This window comes from Myripristis murdjan, chromosome 12, assembly GCF_902150065.1.
Source record: "Myripristis murdjan chromosome 12, fMyrMur1.1, whole genome shotgun sequence".
In the NCBI taxonomy this organism is placed as follows: domain Eukaryota; kingdom Metazoa; phylum Chordata; class Actinopteri; order Holocentriformes; family Holocentridae; genus Myripristis; species Myripristis murdjan.
In genome coordinates this window covers 7,847,080-7,862,094 of record NC_043991.1, presented here as the reverse complement: position 1 = coordinate 7,862,094, position 15,015 = coordinate 7,847,080, and the positions used below count along the sequence as shown (strand labels likewise).

The window sequence follows — 15,015 nt, the reverse complement described above, 5'->3', positions numbered from 1 at the left end:
AAACTAGAATGTGAGATAAAGATCTCTGGGGAGAAAACAAACTTGCAAGGACGTTAATCTGTAGCAGCCTGCAAGTAATTATAACCACTAAAGAGTTTATTGTAATCATGACATAATTGTATGTGGAAATGAAATCTCTGCCGTGTTTAATTTTATATAAAATCCTGTATGGAGAGTCGAGCCGTCCTCGGCGAGGCCACATGAGGACTCTGGTCGATCCTCAGGGGAAAGCTGCCTGGGAACATCTGGCCTCCCTCTTGTGCCTTCTGAACTGACAGCAGTTCACTCAGCACACTGGCTCAGTTCAGCAGGAACAGGAGTCCAGTCAACAGACAGCACGGCCGCACCAGAACCAGCCAAACCATCTGTGGCGACATCTAGTGGCAGAAAGGCAGTCCTGCATGGAGAACAGTGCCTTCAAGATGACATTAGATACCACTGGAGGTCTTGATTGGCCAACAAATCTATCAGCTAAGGAACAGCTGACATTAAATCACAGTTAAATCTGAAATATTAATTTTATTCAGAAGCTATGGTTAACACTTGGTAATAACCATCATTACTAAATGATCAAATTATAGTAAATTGAACTTAAGTTAATAGTTATTTTCAGATCACAAGCAATGAAATGATAATTAGTAATGTTCACTTACTACACTGTGGGCTGTTCAGTAACAGTTTATTGTTGCACACATTATAACACTTTATATACCATGTTAAATATTTTAGTTTTTTAATTTAGTCTTACTATTATCTGTTATTTTACTGCCAGTAATTATCCTCTCTTATCCTTCTGTTTTTACCTGTTTTTGATTTCCTTGAATTTTACTGTTTTATTGCTTTTTATTAATGCCTTAATATTTCCTATTTTGAATATCTGTGCTTTTGTTTTAAATTCCCTTTTTCTTGCAAAGCACTTTGAAGGCACTTTGTTATGAAAGATGTTATGTAAATAAAGCATTATTAGTAGTACTATTATTAGCATTGTTTTCATCATCATTATTATTAATAATATTATTACACCATAATCTGCAGCATGTACTGCTATGAAACACTGTCAATGTATCTCTGCACCATTTCCACCAAGAGATAATCGACACGTTGTTTTCACCATGTGCCACCATGCTCAGTCTTTGCACCAGAGCTGTCAGCCTTTATTAATGTGCTATTTGTGATTTCCCAGGTGGATTTACTCACTTTCTCACTGCAGTAGTAGTAGTAGCAGTAGTAGCAGTAGTAGGAGTAGTAGCATTAGTAGTAGTAGTAGTAGTGGTGGTGGTGGTGGTGGTAGTAGTAGTAGTGGAAGTACTTGTAGGAGTAGTAGTGATAGTAGTAGTAGTAGTAGTAATAGCAGTAGTAGTACCAGTAGCAGTAGTAGGAGTAGTAGCATTAGTAGTAGTAGTAGTAGTAGTAGTAGTAGTGGTGGTGGTGGTAGTAGTAGTAGTAGAAGTACTTGTAGGAGTAGTAGTGATAGTAGTAGTAGCAGTAGTAGTACCTGTAGCAGTAGTATTACTAGTGTCTACACACATTCCTGTGTGTATGAATATCCTCTGTGGTCTTATTTAATTTCATGCTCATCATTCTGTTTGGTATAATTTCCTCGTGGTACACAGTACTGCATTACTAAGGCACGATTCACCACTCACTATATTCACCTTCACAGTTACAAGCACAGTCATCTATCTATCTATCTATCTATCTATCTATCTATCTATCTATCTATCTATCTATCTATCTATCTATCTATCCAGCAGTATAATCAGAGAGGTCTTCAGGTATATTGTTATAGGCAAAGAAGACGCCATACCCATTGTTTCCTGTTGGGGGCAGTGGTACTGCTGGGATGTGCCTAGTCTGTCTGAAATCATTCACGAAGAAGAAGAAGAATCAGGAACACAACATTCAAAGGCTGACAGGCTGACCAGGCTGGCCGAGGCAAGGCAAGGCGGAAATATGTCCGTACACTTAGGTGGAGAATAACTGAGGCGTTTGCAGATTTCAGCGTATTAACCATGTTCAGTCACGAGACTTTTCAGACGCAGATGTCGTCCGTGATGGAGGCGCTGGTGCAGGCGGCGGTGACGGAGCTCCGGAGGCTGCTGGACGAGTGCTCGGCCATGGCCGTGCAGCGCTGCTCACATGTGCCCTGTGTGAAGAGTGAAGAGGAGGAGGAGGAGGAGGAGGAGGGTGAAGTGACGCTGCAGGAGGGAACCCAGCAGTTTAACAAGGCCATGACGGTACACACACACACACACACTCTCACACTCACACACACACACACACACACACACACACACACACACACACACACACACATGTTTACTTATGTCACTTTGGGGGAAATTACATAGACTTGCAGTGATTTTCTGGAGACATACCCTAACCCCAGCCAGAGCAGCTTCATACCTAACCCTAACCCTCGCCCCTTCCTTCACCCTTACCTTGACCCCCATCCCTCACCTTAACTCTAACCCCCACCCTCACTGTACAAGCCTACCCCTTCAGCATAACACAACCCAAAATATAACCTTGCGCGGATGGCATGAGTATTATTTCCTAACTTAATAACAATCAAATGTCACTGACCGTTGCAATAGCATTTTGGTAAAGGGGTGGTGGGATCTACTCAGAGCTCACACCAAGGGCTCTATCTCCACAACAACCCCATAACAGCCACCAACAATATGGTTAGATTATCTGACAGAACTCAGGGCCCCAGTTGTGGTGCAGCAGGTAAAGGCCAAGGGGAGGAGGCGACTCCATAAGGCTGGACCAAGTCTCACATTGGGGCTGCCAGGGGGTTCATGGTAACTCTGAAGCGGTGTCGAGGTGGGTTGTTTTTCAGGGGTTGTGGCCGATAAGACACGGATGTGAGCCGGTGCCTTTTCTCTCGAAATCTCACCATGCATGCCGGCCATACTGCCGAAATTGGAGATAAGGTCGGTGTGAGACATGGAGCGCAGCGTTCCTAACATCTAACCTTAACCCAATCCTAACGTCAACCACTGACTCCAACAAGTAGCTTTTTCCAAATGGGGACAGGGCTTTTGTCCCCAGTTATCTGGTCTTAAGTCTGGTGTGTGTCCCTGAAGGTAGTCAAGCAACCCTGACAGACACACACACACACACGCACACACGTTGGTTTTACTATACGTGTGGCATTATTGTATTGACTTACATTCATTCTCTGCAGCCTTTCGCTAATCTTAACCATAACCAGCTGATGCTTAACCCTAACCCTCATCCTAACCTTACCTCTATCCTTAACCCTAACCTAGACCAATAAGCCAGAATTAGCTTTTTTCCTTTGTGATGACCAAAATGTCCCCACAACCCCAAATGTCCTCAACCCTAACCCTAACCCTAACCCAAGAACAGTGGTTTCTCAATAGGAGCAATTTTAAGACATCACTATGGGCTGTCGCAGCTTATATAAACTTAAGCATTTCATTATTTTTCATTATTTTCGACACTATATAGCTAACCAGGATGAACAACTCAACAACTTTTCACTCGTGTTTGTTATCCTCTAATTACCAATAATTTTACAGAGCAAGTTTGCATCCCTCATGGAAACATGGACCAAAGGCGCAGTGGAGAAAATGTCACTGATGTTGAAAGCGTCCATGGCTGAAGGTAAACCAGGTGCCGCTGCAGAGAAGGTGGGCGAATTGAAGGACAAGCCCACACAGAAGAGGGTCAAGGCAAAAGCAGGACGAGCTGATGGATCCAAAAAGCGTAAGTCGGCTAGCTACTCGAGGTTAAGTCTTTTCAAATTCATACAGTGGCTTTGCGTTTGAGTTTCAGTATATTTACTTAAAGACAGGTCACGCTGCTCAAGAATACTTCCTTTACATGTATATTAAATAATGTGTCACACTCTCTTGTTTAATTGCAGAATCTCCTGTCAATGGCTCATCCCGAAGGAGAAAGAAAATTGAGGAGCTTCGAGCACCAGTGAGACGGAAAATAAAAGTGAACATAGGTATGTTGCAAGTGCTGCTTGACTTTTTGATTTCATACAGGGAAAAAATGACTGGTCGCTCTATATGACCGAACAAAGATCATGAGTGTGTCGGGTGCTCTTGGAAACAGGGCTTAAGAGGGTGATCCAGGCACTTCAGTACCTATTTTCCATTAACGATGCATATGCATATTTATTTGTGTAATCTCTTGTGTTATTTGTTCATTCTGGATTTACTTGTCATGATATTTTCTGGGTCATGTCATTGCCTCCTGTTGGTTGTTGCAACTACACTATATGGACAAAAGTATTGGTCCACTTCCACATTACACCTGCAGGAGCTTTTCCACCCCCTATCCTCCCATTCTTAATCCGTAGGCATTAATATGGAGTTGGTCCCTCTTTGCAGCTAGAACAGCTTCCACTCTTCTGGGAAGGCTTTCTACAAGATTTTGGAGTGTGTCTGTGGGAATTTTTGCCCGTTCATCCAGAAAAGCATTTGTGAGCTCAGACGCTGATGTTGGATGAGAGGGCCCGGCTCGCAGTGTCTGTTCTAGTTGATCCCAAAGGTGTTGGATGGGGTTGAGGTCGGGGCTCTGTGCGGGCTGGTCCAGTTCTTCCACACCAAACTCAGCCAGAGATGCCTTTATAGAGCTGCTTTGTGTACTGGGGCTCAGTCATGCTGGGACAGAAAAGGGCTTCCCCAAACTGGTCCCACAAAGTTGGAAGCAGAGAATTATCTAAAATGTCTTGGTGAGCTGAAGCATTAAGATTTCCCTTCACTGGAGCTGAGGGGCCGAGGCCGAGCTCAGAAAAACAAGCCCATAGCGTTATCCCTCCTCCACCAAACTTTACAGTCGGCACAGTGCAGTCAGGCAGGGAAGGTTCTCCTGGCGTTCACCAAACCCAGACTCGTCCATCAGACCGCCAGATAGAGAAGCGTGATTGGTTGCTCCACAGAACATGTTTCCACTACTCCAGAGTCCAGTGGTGGCGTGCTTTACTCCGCTCCATCCGACACTTGGAGTTGTGCTTGGTGATGTGAGACTTGTGTGCGGCTGCTCGGCCATGGAAACCCATGCCGTGAAGCTCCCGGTGCAGTTTTTTGTGCTGATGTTAATGCCTTTGTCACATTTTTTTAATATTTGAAGTGCCTGGATCAGCCTCTTAAGTTTTTTTTTATGTCTTTGTTCAAATCCAGAGGACACTTGCACCTACAACTGCAGGTTAAGATTATAATTATTCACCAGTTTTACTTTCCTGTAATGGTAGAACAATTAAAACTCATGCTTTTGTTTAATTCAAGAAAAACAGTGGCTTTACATAAGAGAAAAAAATCAAAATATTGTCCTTGAAAAGGGGTAATTAGGTTTGCTGTCAGAGCTGCCAAAACCATCATCCAGTAAAAACAAACAGAAGAAACAATGTCTAAAGACTGTTTTCTTGACAGTCTACTCTGCTGCTCTAGGCCTTTTACTCACAGCCTGTCAAAGCCATAAAGAGACGTGGAAGGTTGTTTTTGAGCTCAATATCAGCAGTCAAGTACAAAAAACGATAGAAAATAAAAACATAAATAGACCACCACTTCTTCATGTGATACGCTTTGAGTCATGTTTGTAACTTGTCCATGTTTTACTTAGGTTTTGAGAGTTGTTTTGTGAATGCTGTACTCATGAATGGGTAGGTTAAAACCAGCAGGTCTGTGTGAATCTGAGTGGCAGCATATAAAATTATACTGAGCTCAAAAACATACAGAGGCCAGTGTTTTACTAAACATCTGTATTGCTGTAAGCCCGGGACACACCAAGCTGACTTTGAAGAACAAGTGCCAACTGAGGCCGACCATAAGACCGCCTCAGGCTGCTTCATAAAGGTCGGCCGTCGGCTTGATGTGTCGGGTTTTAGTTCAACAAAATCAAAACCCACATCGGATGTTCTCATTTTTTACCTCTACATTTCAGTATACATTATTTTGATGTAACTGGTCAGCAGTCGACAGGGTATGAGTAACTCAAAAACAGATAAAATGTAATTAGGCAGCTTTTCAGTCCCACTTTGCAGCTGTACTTAAGGCAAGACATCCATTCCCCCTTTTAACTAGTGTCTTGTTTTTCTTTTGTAAAAAAAATGATCTCCGTATAGATAACTTTTGCAAGAGCAGAAAATGAAAATGCTCAACTCTAACATCTTCATTTTTCTTAAACTTTGCCACTTTCTATCAAGACTTCAAAAGGCTCTTATTTGTTGCAGCTAATGTTGCCGGACAAGAAGAGGACAAATCCGGCTCCCGGCCTTCACCGGACAAGGAGGTTCCCCCGGCCACACATGAGGAGTCAGTCTCAGAACTAAGCGAGGAGGACGTGGCTCAGGACACCACTTCAACCACAGTCACAACCAAGACCAACAAGAGGAAGGCCACTGTGAATCCAATAAAGTGTCCCTCTTGTGAAAAAACGTTTGCTCAGAAATGTTTTTTCGACAGGCACTTTTTGTGTCACTCCAAACCGCACCTGTGCTCCCAGTGCGGCAAACGTTTCGCCAGGCCGGAGGGGCTTGTTGCACATGCAAGACGTCACACGGGAGAGAAACTCTTCAAATGCTCAGAATGTGGGACGGAGTTCGCCTACAAGAGTACCTTTAACAGACACATGCGTCAACACACTGTAAAGAAACTGTCCACTCACACGTGCACATTTTGTGAGGGTCAGTTCGCAGGCGCGTTGGCGCTGCAAAGACACAAATGTTCTGCCTTGGAAAAAACGTTCATCTGCTCGCTTTGCCCCAAGACTTTTGATTGCAGGCAGAGTTTGGCCGATCATGAGAATCTTCATTCAGGGGAAAGAGACTTTGTTTGTGAAATGTGCGGGGAGCGTTTCTTTTCGTCCTCGTCTTTGTCCACTCACAGGGTAACTCATATGCAAAAGGACACGTGCTGTGACGAGCTCGGCCTCGGATGCAGCGATATAAGTGTTCTCCAAAACCATCTGAGCAGGCACTCTGGAGAAAAACTTTTCACCTGCGATGTTTGTGGCAAAGGTTGCAGCCATCTAAGCGCTCTCAAGCACCACATGCTTACCCACACGGGGGAGAGACCCTACGTTTGCGAGACGTGCGGCAAGCGCTGTGGCCACGCAAGTGCACTTCAAAACCACATGAGGATCCACACCGGGCAGAAACCAGGGCAGCGTCCGGTCTGCGATGTGTGCGGCAAATATCTCAGCAGCATGGTCAAACTCAAATATCACATGAATGTACATACGGGGGAAAAACCGTACGCCTGTGATCAGTGTGGCAAAAAGTTCCGCAACCCGAGCAATCTCAGAAAGCACAACATCACTCACACCGGCGAGAAAATGTACGGCTGTACCATTTGCGGTAGAAGGTTTACTCAGTCTGGCAGCCTCAAGTTGCACAGACGCATCCACACCGGTGAGAGGCCTTACAGTTGTACAGTTTGCAGTAAAGCATACTTCAAACGCTCCGAGTTAAAAAAGCATCAGATGGTTCACATGCCACACCAGTCAGTAGATGCACAGTCTTGAAAAAGGTGCAGTTGCTTTTTAAGTCATATACACTGGAGACACTAACTTGTTGTGACAAGTGACATTTATGACAACGCTTGGCCAGCAGGAAAAGCTATTTTGTCATTTTTTTGACAGAAAATGATAAAACGCTAAATAATCCATTAATTTAAATTTTCCCTGAACCAGATCCTAAATGTCTATTTTTGCTGATTGGCATTTAAGGTGATTGTTTACAGAATTTTAATAAAAGTAAATGTCAACATGTTTGTCCTGTATGTTTATTTATATCAGAAGTAAAAAAAAAAAAAAAAAAAACTACCGAGATGGGGTGTCCTGCACTGGCTCACTGTTTTTGTGAAACACTGGAATTTCCCAAATAAATTCATCTGTTTCTTTCCCCTGGTTCACAGATAGCAGCTATGTGTGGAGCATTACCGCCACCAGGTGACGAGACTGTGAAACATACAGATACATACAGAGAAAAAAACACTGAAAAACCTTATGTGACATTTTATTTACTTTACACATTTTATGAATCTGAATTTGTAGTAATGCTTTTGTGCTTTGAGTTGCCATTGGAAGACGGTCTGAATCAAGGCAGAGATCCATGCTCACATGGTGAGGCAATTCAATGCTGCAAGTCAAATCTTCCAGGATGATAATGCCGCCTTCCACATGGAACGAGTGGGCAGGGAAAGAACTAATGAACCTGAAAATTAAGTAAAACATATATAATTTGGTAAGCTCAATCATCAGATCTCAGTCCAAATCAACAGTAGTACTTTCCACCACCATCATCAAAACACCAAATGATGGGATTTCTTTCTTTTTGTTGGTGCTTCCTTTGGTTTGCCTAGTTGGTAACACTTGATAATAACTAATGATAAATTGATAGTAAACTTTAGTTAATAGTTGTTTTCCAAGTAACAATGAAGTGATAATGAATGTTTACCTATTACATAGTAAACTACTTACAAGCAGTTTATTGTTGCATACATTAAAATATTGTATGCACTATATTAAGTATTTGTTAATGATTACCAAATGGTTTGTAAACCTTTAAGAAATAGTTTACAAACATTACAGAGATAGACGGACCAGCTATTTCATAATGCTTTTGCTATTATGCTATTATAAGGTTGATATAGACAATAGTACTTGTTAAATAGTTAATAAATACCGTGTAGTGTGTCTTTAAACATTATTTAGATGGTCTTTATAGAGATGAATATTTTTAATTAAGCTGTTGAAGCCTCTGCTTGAACCCTGGAGTCACGACTTGTGGTTATATTCATCTATTAATTATTATAAGCAATAGTTGCACCCTTATAATAGCCATCAAAATAATGTTTTCCAAACAATTTCTTAAAGGTTTTCACATCATCAGGTAATCATTAACAAATAATATTCTGTGTAAAATGTCATATTTTGTGCAACAATATACTGTTAATAAATAGTCTACTGTGTAATAACAAAACATTAATAATCATTTCATTGTTTCTGCACTGTAAAATAACTAAAGTTTAATTAATCAGTTTACCATTTATTAGTAATGTTATTATAGCTATTATAAAGGGTTGAATAATGTACCTTAAGGGCATAAGAGAAATGGTTTGTATTTTAAGAAGCCACAAGTTGAAATGTTTATATAATGATTTTGGCAATCGGTAATTTTTAATGCTGTGTGTAAGCTGTGTAAGAGTGAATATAGTTCAAACTACAGAGCCATCTAAGTGTGCTAAGCTCTATCAGCCACTAGATGGTGGTAGAGCACCAAATACCTCAAAAACTTACCTGTGGCTTTTTCAGTCATCTCAACCCTGACCTGTGCTCGCAGCAGGATGGCACCTCAGGGAAAAATGAGACCATGAAGAAACAGGAATATGGACAGCAGTCCTCTATTTTGACCCTCTGACAAAAAATATTTTGGTGAGACATTTACTGAAATAGTTATAACAGTTATTTTGCTAACAGAAAGTAAATCATTAATGCGCGAGTCCATTCCCAATTCCTTTCTGTTCAGTTATGGATGTGAGAGGGTTTGGGGCTGACAGGCATCCCTAAATGTCAGGAGGTGTGCTTTAATTATTTATGCCTACTTTAACTTATCGTTTTACCCTGGGCTCATTTGAAGAGCCTTTGAAATTGGGCATGTGAAATCAATGAATTTATCGCCCTCGTTTTTTCTTCTCAATTTTTCCTACACCTCCAAAATTTCACGCATGAAGAAACAAGGTATTAGCATATGATCACAAACAAGGCATTCGCAACGAGTAGCAGCGACAGGCGCGTGTGCCCTTACGAAGTTGCAATGAAACTTGTGCCGTTGCTTGTGTATGAGATGTGATGCCTGAAGAGCTTAGTGTCGCCTCTGGGCCAATCACCACCCTCGCCCCGACTGCTTTCCTCTATGACACAATCCCATGCTTAGCTAAGCAGGTCAGTCACTTCCTAATGCCAGTTTATTGCATTTAGTGTAACCTTTAGGCCTTGGGAGTTAATGCTCCGAAGAATTCAGTGTTTTCACGGGGGATTAAACCCTTGTGACACCACGTTTAAATTCTCTTTGCAAGGAGGGTGTTGTTAGGAAATCTACACAAGGTAATTAATCCTTTCTCAATATTCGATGCAGTTCTCCCAAATCGTTAGAGAATAGAATCACAGCAAGGAAGTGTCTGGTGCCGGTGGGTAAAATAGCTGCAATACCAGATGTACTAATACGGAGCAGGTTGCCAGCTCACAGCAGGATCACACCCCACCTGAGATTCGACAAGAAATATTTACCATAAATTCGTGCAACAGGGAGATGCGGAAATGTTATTTTGTACTTATGCTGTCAACCGTGTCGCACTATTGATCCATTTGCATACAAGCAATAAGCGTGGTTACAATTCAAAAAGAAGCAGGGGCGTTTTGGTTGGTCGTCAGCGGCGATGCCTTGAGGCGAACCCCGCTGTGTGCCACGCTGACCTCCAGCAACTCTCGCTGGGGTGCTCCTCGTCCGGTGGCACCCTGGATGTAGCTTTGATTAATGTGACGCAGTTTCAGGGGTCAGTACCCTGATGGCCAGGTGGAGCCCCGTGGTGACAGGGCGCCAGTGGGTGCCTGTGACTACAGAGTGATGGACCAGCCAATCACCATGCAGATGAAGCTATAGCTAATGGTGCAAGGGGTAGGTGATGGATGGCTGTTGCATCTAGCGTGTCAGTGCAGGCCACTGCCTCAGAGTCAAATCGATGCGTACGATCAGCATATGACTGTGTGTGTGAGAGGGAGAGAGAGGGAGAGAGAAATGTTATCAATCAGTGCTTGGGCCACAGTCCACTGACATGATGACTCTGACCTTGGGTAGACACCATTAATTAAAACTCCGTAGAGCTCTTTATCACACACTACCCCGTCACGTGGACTGGACGCATCAATCAGCGGCACGGGCTGGCTGTCAGGAATGTGTGAGATAATGTGAGTGTTAAGTATGCTTATATCACTGTGTTATGCGATATTAATGACAAAAGAGAATGTGAATGACTTATGAGATCCAAACACCAACAATATGCGGGTTGTATTGGCTGCACTCAGTGTTGTCTATCCAGCCCTGAACTGGTGTCAGTGATATTATATTGTGTACTTATCACAGTTGCCACCCTCCATAAATCATTGCTCAGGCTGCAGGATATGAGGAAAACCAACCCAATGCGGTACTGCACAATTGCCTCTCAAACTCAAACTGGATTTTCACGCACTGTAGTAAAATCAATCGTTTGGTCATAACAGAACGCCAGTGATGAAGCCATCGAGAATCGATGGGTTTGGAGCAAATGTGCCAGAGCGAATAATGTATTAATTTTTCCTGTGGGCGTTTTGATGAAAGGAGGGCTCATTTTATTGATTGACAGGGAAAGGTCAGCGTGGGAATGCCACCCTTGGGGTTTTAAAGATGGAGGGATATTTCATGTGCAGAAATCAAAACAAGGCTTCTTAATGGACCCTATGAGGAAAGGAGACCCAACTGTACCACTGACAGGTGAAAGGGAAAAATGAGGGAGCTCTGCCACAGAGGAGAGTCTAAGAGGGCTTAATGCCAGATGTTCTGTTAATTACCTGATTTCACATTCGGCTTAGTCTCTGAAATCTCTAAATTCTGTGTAGAAACCCACATTCGAAAGACATCTCATTTATTATGCAAGGCAATTCCAAAATATCAGCTTGAAGAAACGAGTCACTGTTAATAAAAAAAAAATTATGCTTTCGGATTTTCTAAACTTCTATCATCAATTTTTTTTCCTTCAGGTATCCAGAAAGGCAACTTAACGATGACCATGAATTATTTAAACTTAATAAATGATTTTGGAGCATGCAAATCATTAACAACAGCATTGCTCATTTTCATTAATGTAAAGCCATCTTCTACGAGTCATGTTTGACACTAATGTAAATTTTGATGTGGTGAGTTGACGTTCATGTAGTTCAGCCCCTCTTAAAAATGTGATTCTTATGGTTTACCCATCTGGCCTATATATTACTATTATTTCCTCGTACCTAAACCACATTCTCTGTGTTCCTTTCTCAATCTGAAGCCTCTCCAAGGCCTCCAGTCTGTGCAGAATGCAGCAGGTAGGATTTTCACTGATGCCAGCTACAGGAATCACAACACCCTATTTCTTGCATCACCTCAGAGGTCATCTGTTAGTTTCAGAGGTGATTTCATGATTACGCTCATCACTTCAAAAGTATGCATTGAGTTGGCCCCTAATTATACCTCTGACCTCTCAACCCTGTATGACAGCAGTGGGCAATATTTTATTTTTATTTTTTGGGGTCAAGGGCCTGATAGAGTTTTGAAGAGCAGGTGAGGGGCTGCATTCCAAGTTTACAATTGGTTATGTTCATCCATACTCAACAGACAACTGTGAGTTTCTTTCCTCTGCACGGTCAAGTTTCTAGTCCAGTGTATTTTCTCAGTCTCAAAACACACTCAATTATATCACAGTACTTTAACCTTTTCATATGCATGGCACCTTTACAAAACGAACCAAACAATTTGTTTTCCTACAAACATGTACTCAGCAGTGTGATTGGATTCTATTATAAATTACGATTTATGTTCACAGGCCAGATTCAACTGTCTTGCGGGCTGGCCCCGGCCCCCGAGCCTCAGCTTGCCATGACTGCTTTATGAACATCCGTGCAACTTTAAATCCCTGAGCAGGGGACTTTAAAACTATCCTTAAGACTATAGCAGTCCGGGGCCCTTCATTATCAGTGAACCCACTCTTTGAAAGCCCTTCCTGAGGAGCATAGGCTTCCAGTCATGTTTTAAATCACATCTTAAAGCCTATTTCCATTAAACATGTCTTTATGTGAGCTTTCCTTTTCCACGGTTGCTAATAAAGTTGTTGTTCTTCCTCTTTTCTTCCTTGTATATAGTGCTAATGTTTGGATATTGTTTGTATATTACCGACTCAGTTCAGTCAGGCCAACTTATATTGATCTTAATAAGCTCTTAATGTGTTTTTGATGGAATGCTTTGGCGAATACATCAGTTTAGTATCTTTATTGTCCCACCATGGCGAAAAATCCATCTTGTGTGCACACATACAGTACAATACAACATAAACAATTACAAAAAAGCACATTGATTAGCAGCTATAACCTTTAATATTCAATAAATGACGGTTCATAAGGTCGAGGCAGCATAGATCCTCACTCATGAAACCTGTTCAGCATTCTAATTGTAGTAAATGAATTCACCGTCCCTTATAGAGTAATCCAGATGGCAGGAGTTCAAAGTGCCCCCTAAAATAATGCCCTGGGCAGCTGAGGATGGCACCGGTCCTCCTGACCGCTGGCTTACAGAAAACGTTTCCCCGCTGTGATTATGCTTTTGCCGGTCACCACGAGAGCAGTGCCCCTCTCAAGTCAGCGTGAGATCTGCCTTTATGGCTTGCTGCTGCGTGTTAGACCTCAGTCAGGAAGTACATAACCCCCATATTGCACCTAAAATCAGATCCAAACAGCTGTAGCCGGGAGGTGATGGGGGAACAAAGGCAGCAAGGCTTGTGACAGGAGAGAACAGCGGCAGAGTAGCAGCCTACACAGTGAGCTAAACAGTGAACAAGGATTGTGTCATTTAAAACGGCTGACATTAGGGCGGGTGAATGATGATTGATTCACTTGTAAATAGCAGTCTGCCGGGGCTAGTACAGTCAACGGAAGCCTGCCTGAATTTCTGAACTGCGCTTATTTTGCTCAGTTCGTAAGAAAAGCATTGATCGTGAAAATTGTGAGGTCCATTTCTCAGATAAATAAAGAGGAGATTGATGCAGAACACTTGAGGACCATTTTTAAGACATTTGTAGGCTCCATGACATTGAATCCGCACATCATTGTGCACATGGAGAGAATGCATTTTGTGGATTTTCCTCTTTCTGCCTGATAAATGGAGATTGTCTTTTTCTTTCAGGGCTCTGGCTTCATTCAGGGCACAAGCATGCAACTTTGTGTGGGTGCACACGCGTGTGTGTGCGTGCACATGTGACTAATCCACCTGCTCTAATGGCACCATTAGAGTTTTTTTATTGGACGCAAATAGGCCGAAGTCTGCTCATAATGGAGCCTTGCAGCTCTAAGGGTCTAGTGGCCAGAGAAGGACATTTCGCTCTCGCAATAATAAGGCATAATAAGATCTGCAAAGTGTTCAAATGGTAAAATCAATACTTAACTGAAAAGTTGCTATGGACACATGGAAGCTGGTGGTGGAGAGTGGATAGGCACTGATGATCTCTGACATTCAGTATTGCATGGCTTTATCATCAACGATGGAACAAGAAAAATGACAGCCATAAATGTGCCTACATGAAAAATATATATTTGGTCATGCCATAAGATAAAGCACAGAGTGTGCTTCATCATGAGAATGTAAAGATTAATTTTTTATTGAATCGTGGTAAGTCTTTTGTCACTGGAACCCAAGTCATAAAAATTCTGTCCTCCATGAAAGTGTGACAGTGAATTTTCAGAGCTTTTGAGGTACTTTATTCCTCAAAGCCTTGACTGTTTAGCCTTTCCCAGAAAACTATTTATTATGTATGATAGAGAAATTTATACTGATGTTAACCACGTTTTTTTTTTTTTTTTTTTTTGCAGCACATTTGCATTGCTTTGCCTATCAGTATTGATAGTACAGCTGTGTTTTAACCAGCCCATCTATTTATCAAAGTGCTTGTCGTACTTGTACAGAGGTATACTTTGATTTCAGGTGGCCTGCAATGAATGAACACTCTGACTTCTACATCTAAACAGCTGAATAACATCTGCATAATGTAGATTAGTACTGTTGACTCACTGAATGGGCTCAAAGATATTACCACAGGATAAAGAGGCTGTTTGAGTCCGTCAGTCTGTGCATTCACCAATTTTAGAGGTGAATGGTGGTGTGAGAGAGTGGTGTGCCAGCCTGGAGAGTTTTTTTTTTTTTTTTTTTTCCCCAGAATGTCAGGTACTCTTATTAATGAGAGAAGCGTGGAA

General features: G+C 42.1%; 1 protein-coding gene across 1 annotated transcript; it reads left to right on the top strand.

Annotated features, from left to right (window-relative positions):
* The first annotated feature begins 1,983 nt into the window (after positions 1–1,983).
* Positions 1,984–7,748, top strand: LOC115369508 (oocyte zinc finger protein XlCOF6-like). Its single transcript, XM_030066138.1, has 4 exons — positions 1,984–2,237; positions 3,552–3,738; positions 3,899–3,985; positions 6,215–7,748. Exons 1-4 carry the CDS (start codon positions 2,013–2,015, stop codon positions 7,504–7,506), a joined length of 1,791 nt encoding a protein of 596 aa, XP_029921998.1. The 5' UTR covers positions 1,984–2,012; the 3' UTR covers positions 7,507–7,748.
* The last annotated feature ends 7,267 nt before the right edge of the window (positions 7,749–15,015 follow it).

What these genes read in the sequence shown, in the direction of transcription:
- LOC115369508 (XM_030066138.1), top strand. Translation starts at nt 2,013, where the DNA reads ATGTTCAGTCACGAGACTTTTCAGACGCAGATGTCGTCCGTGATGGAG. An exon ending in AGTTTAACAAGGCCATGACG is followed by an intron (nt 2,238 to 3,551) that starts GTACACACACAC and finishes ATAATTTTACAG; the next exon opens with AGCAAGTTTGCATCCCTCAT. An exon ending in GAAAATAAAAGTGAACATAG is followed by an intron (nt 3,986 to 6,214) that starts GTATGTTGCAAG and finishes TATTTGTTGCAG; the next exon opens with CTAATGTTGCCGGACAAGAA.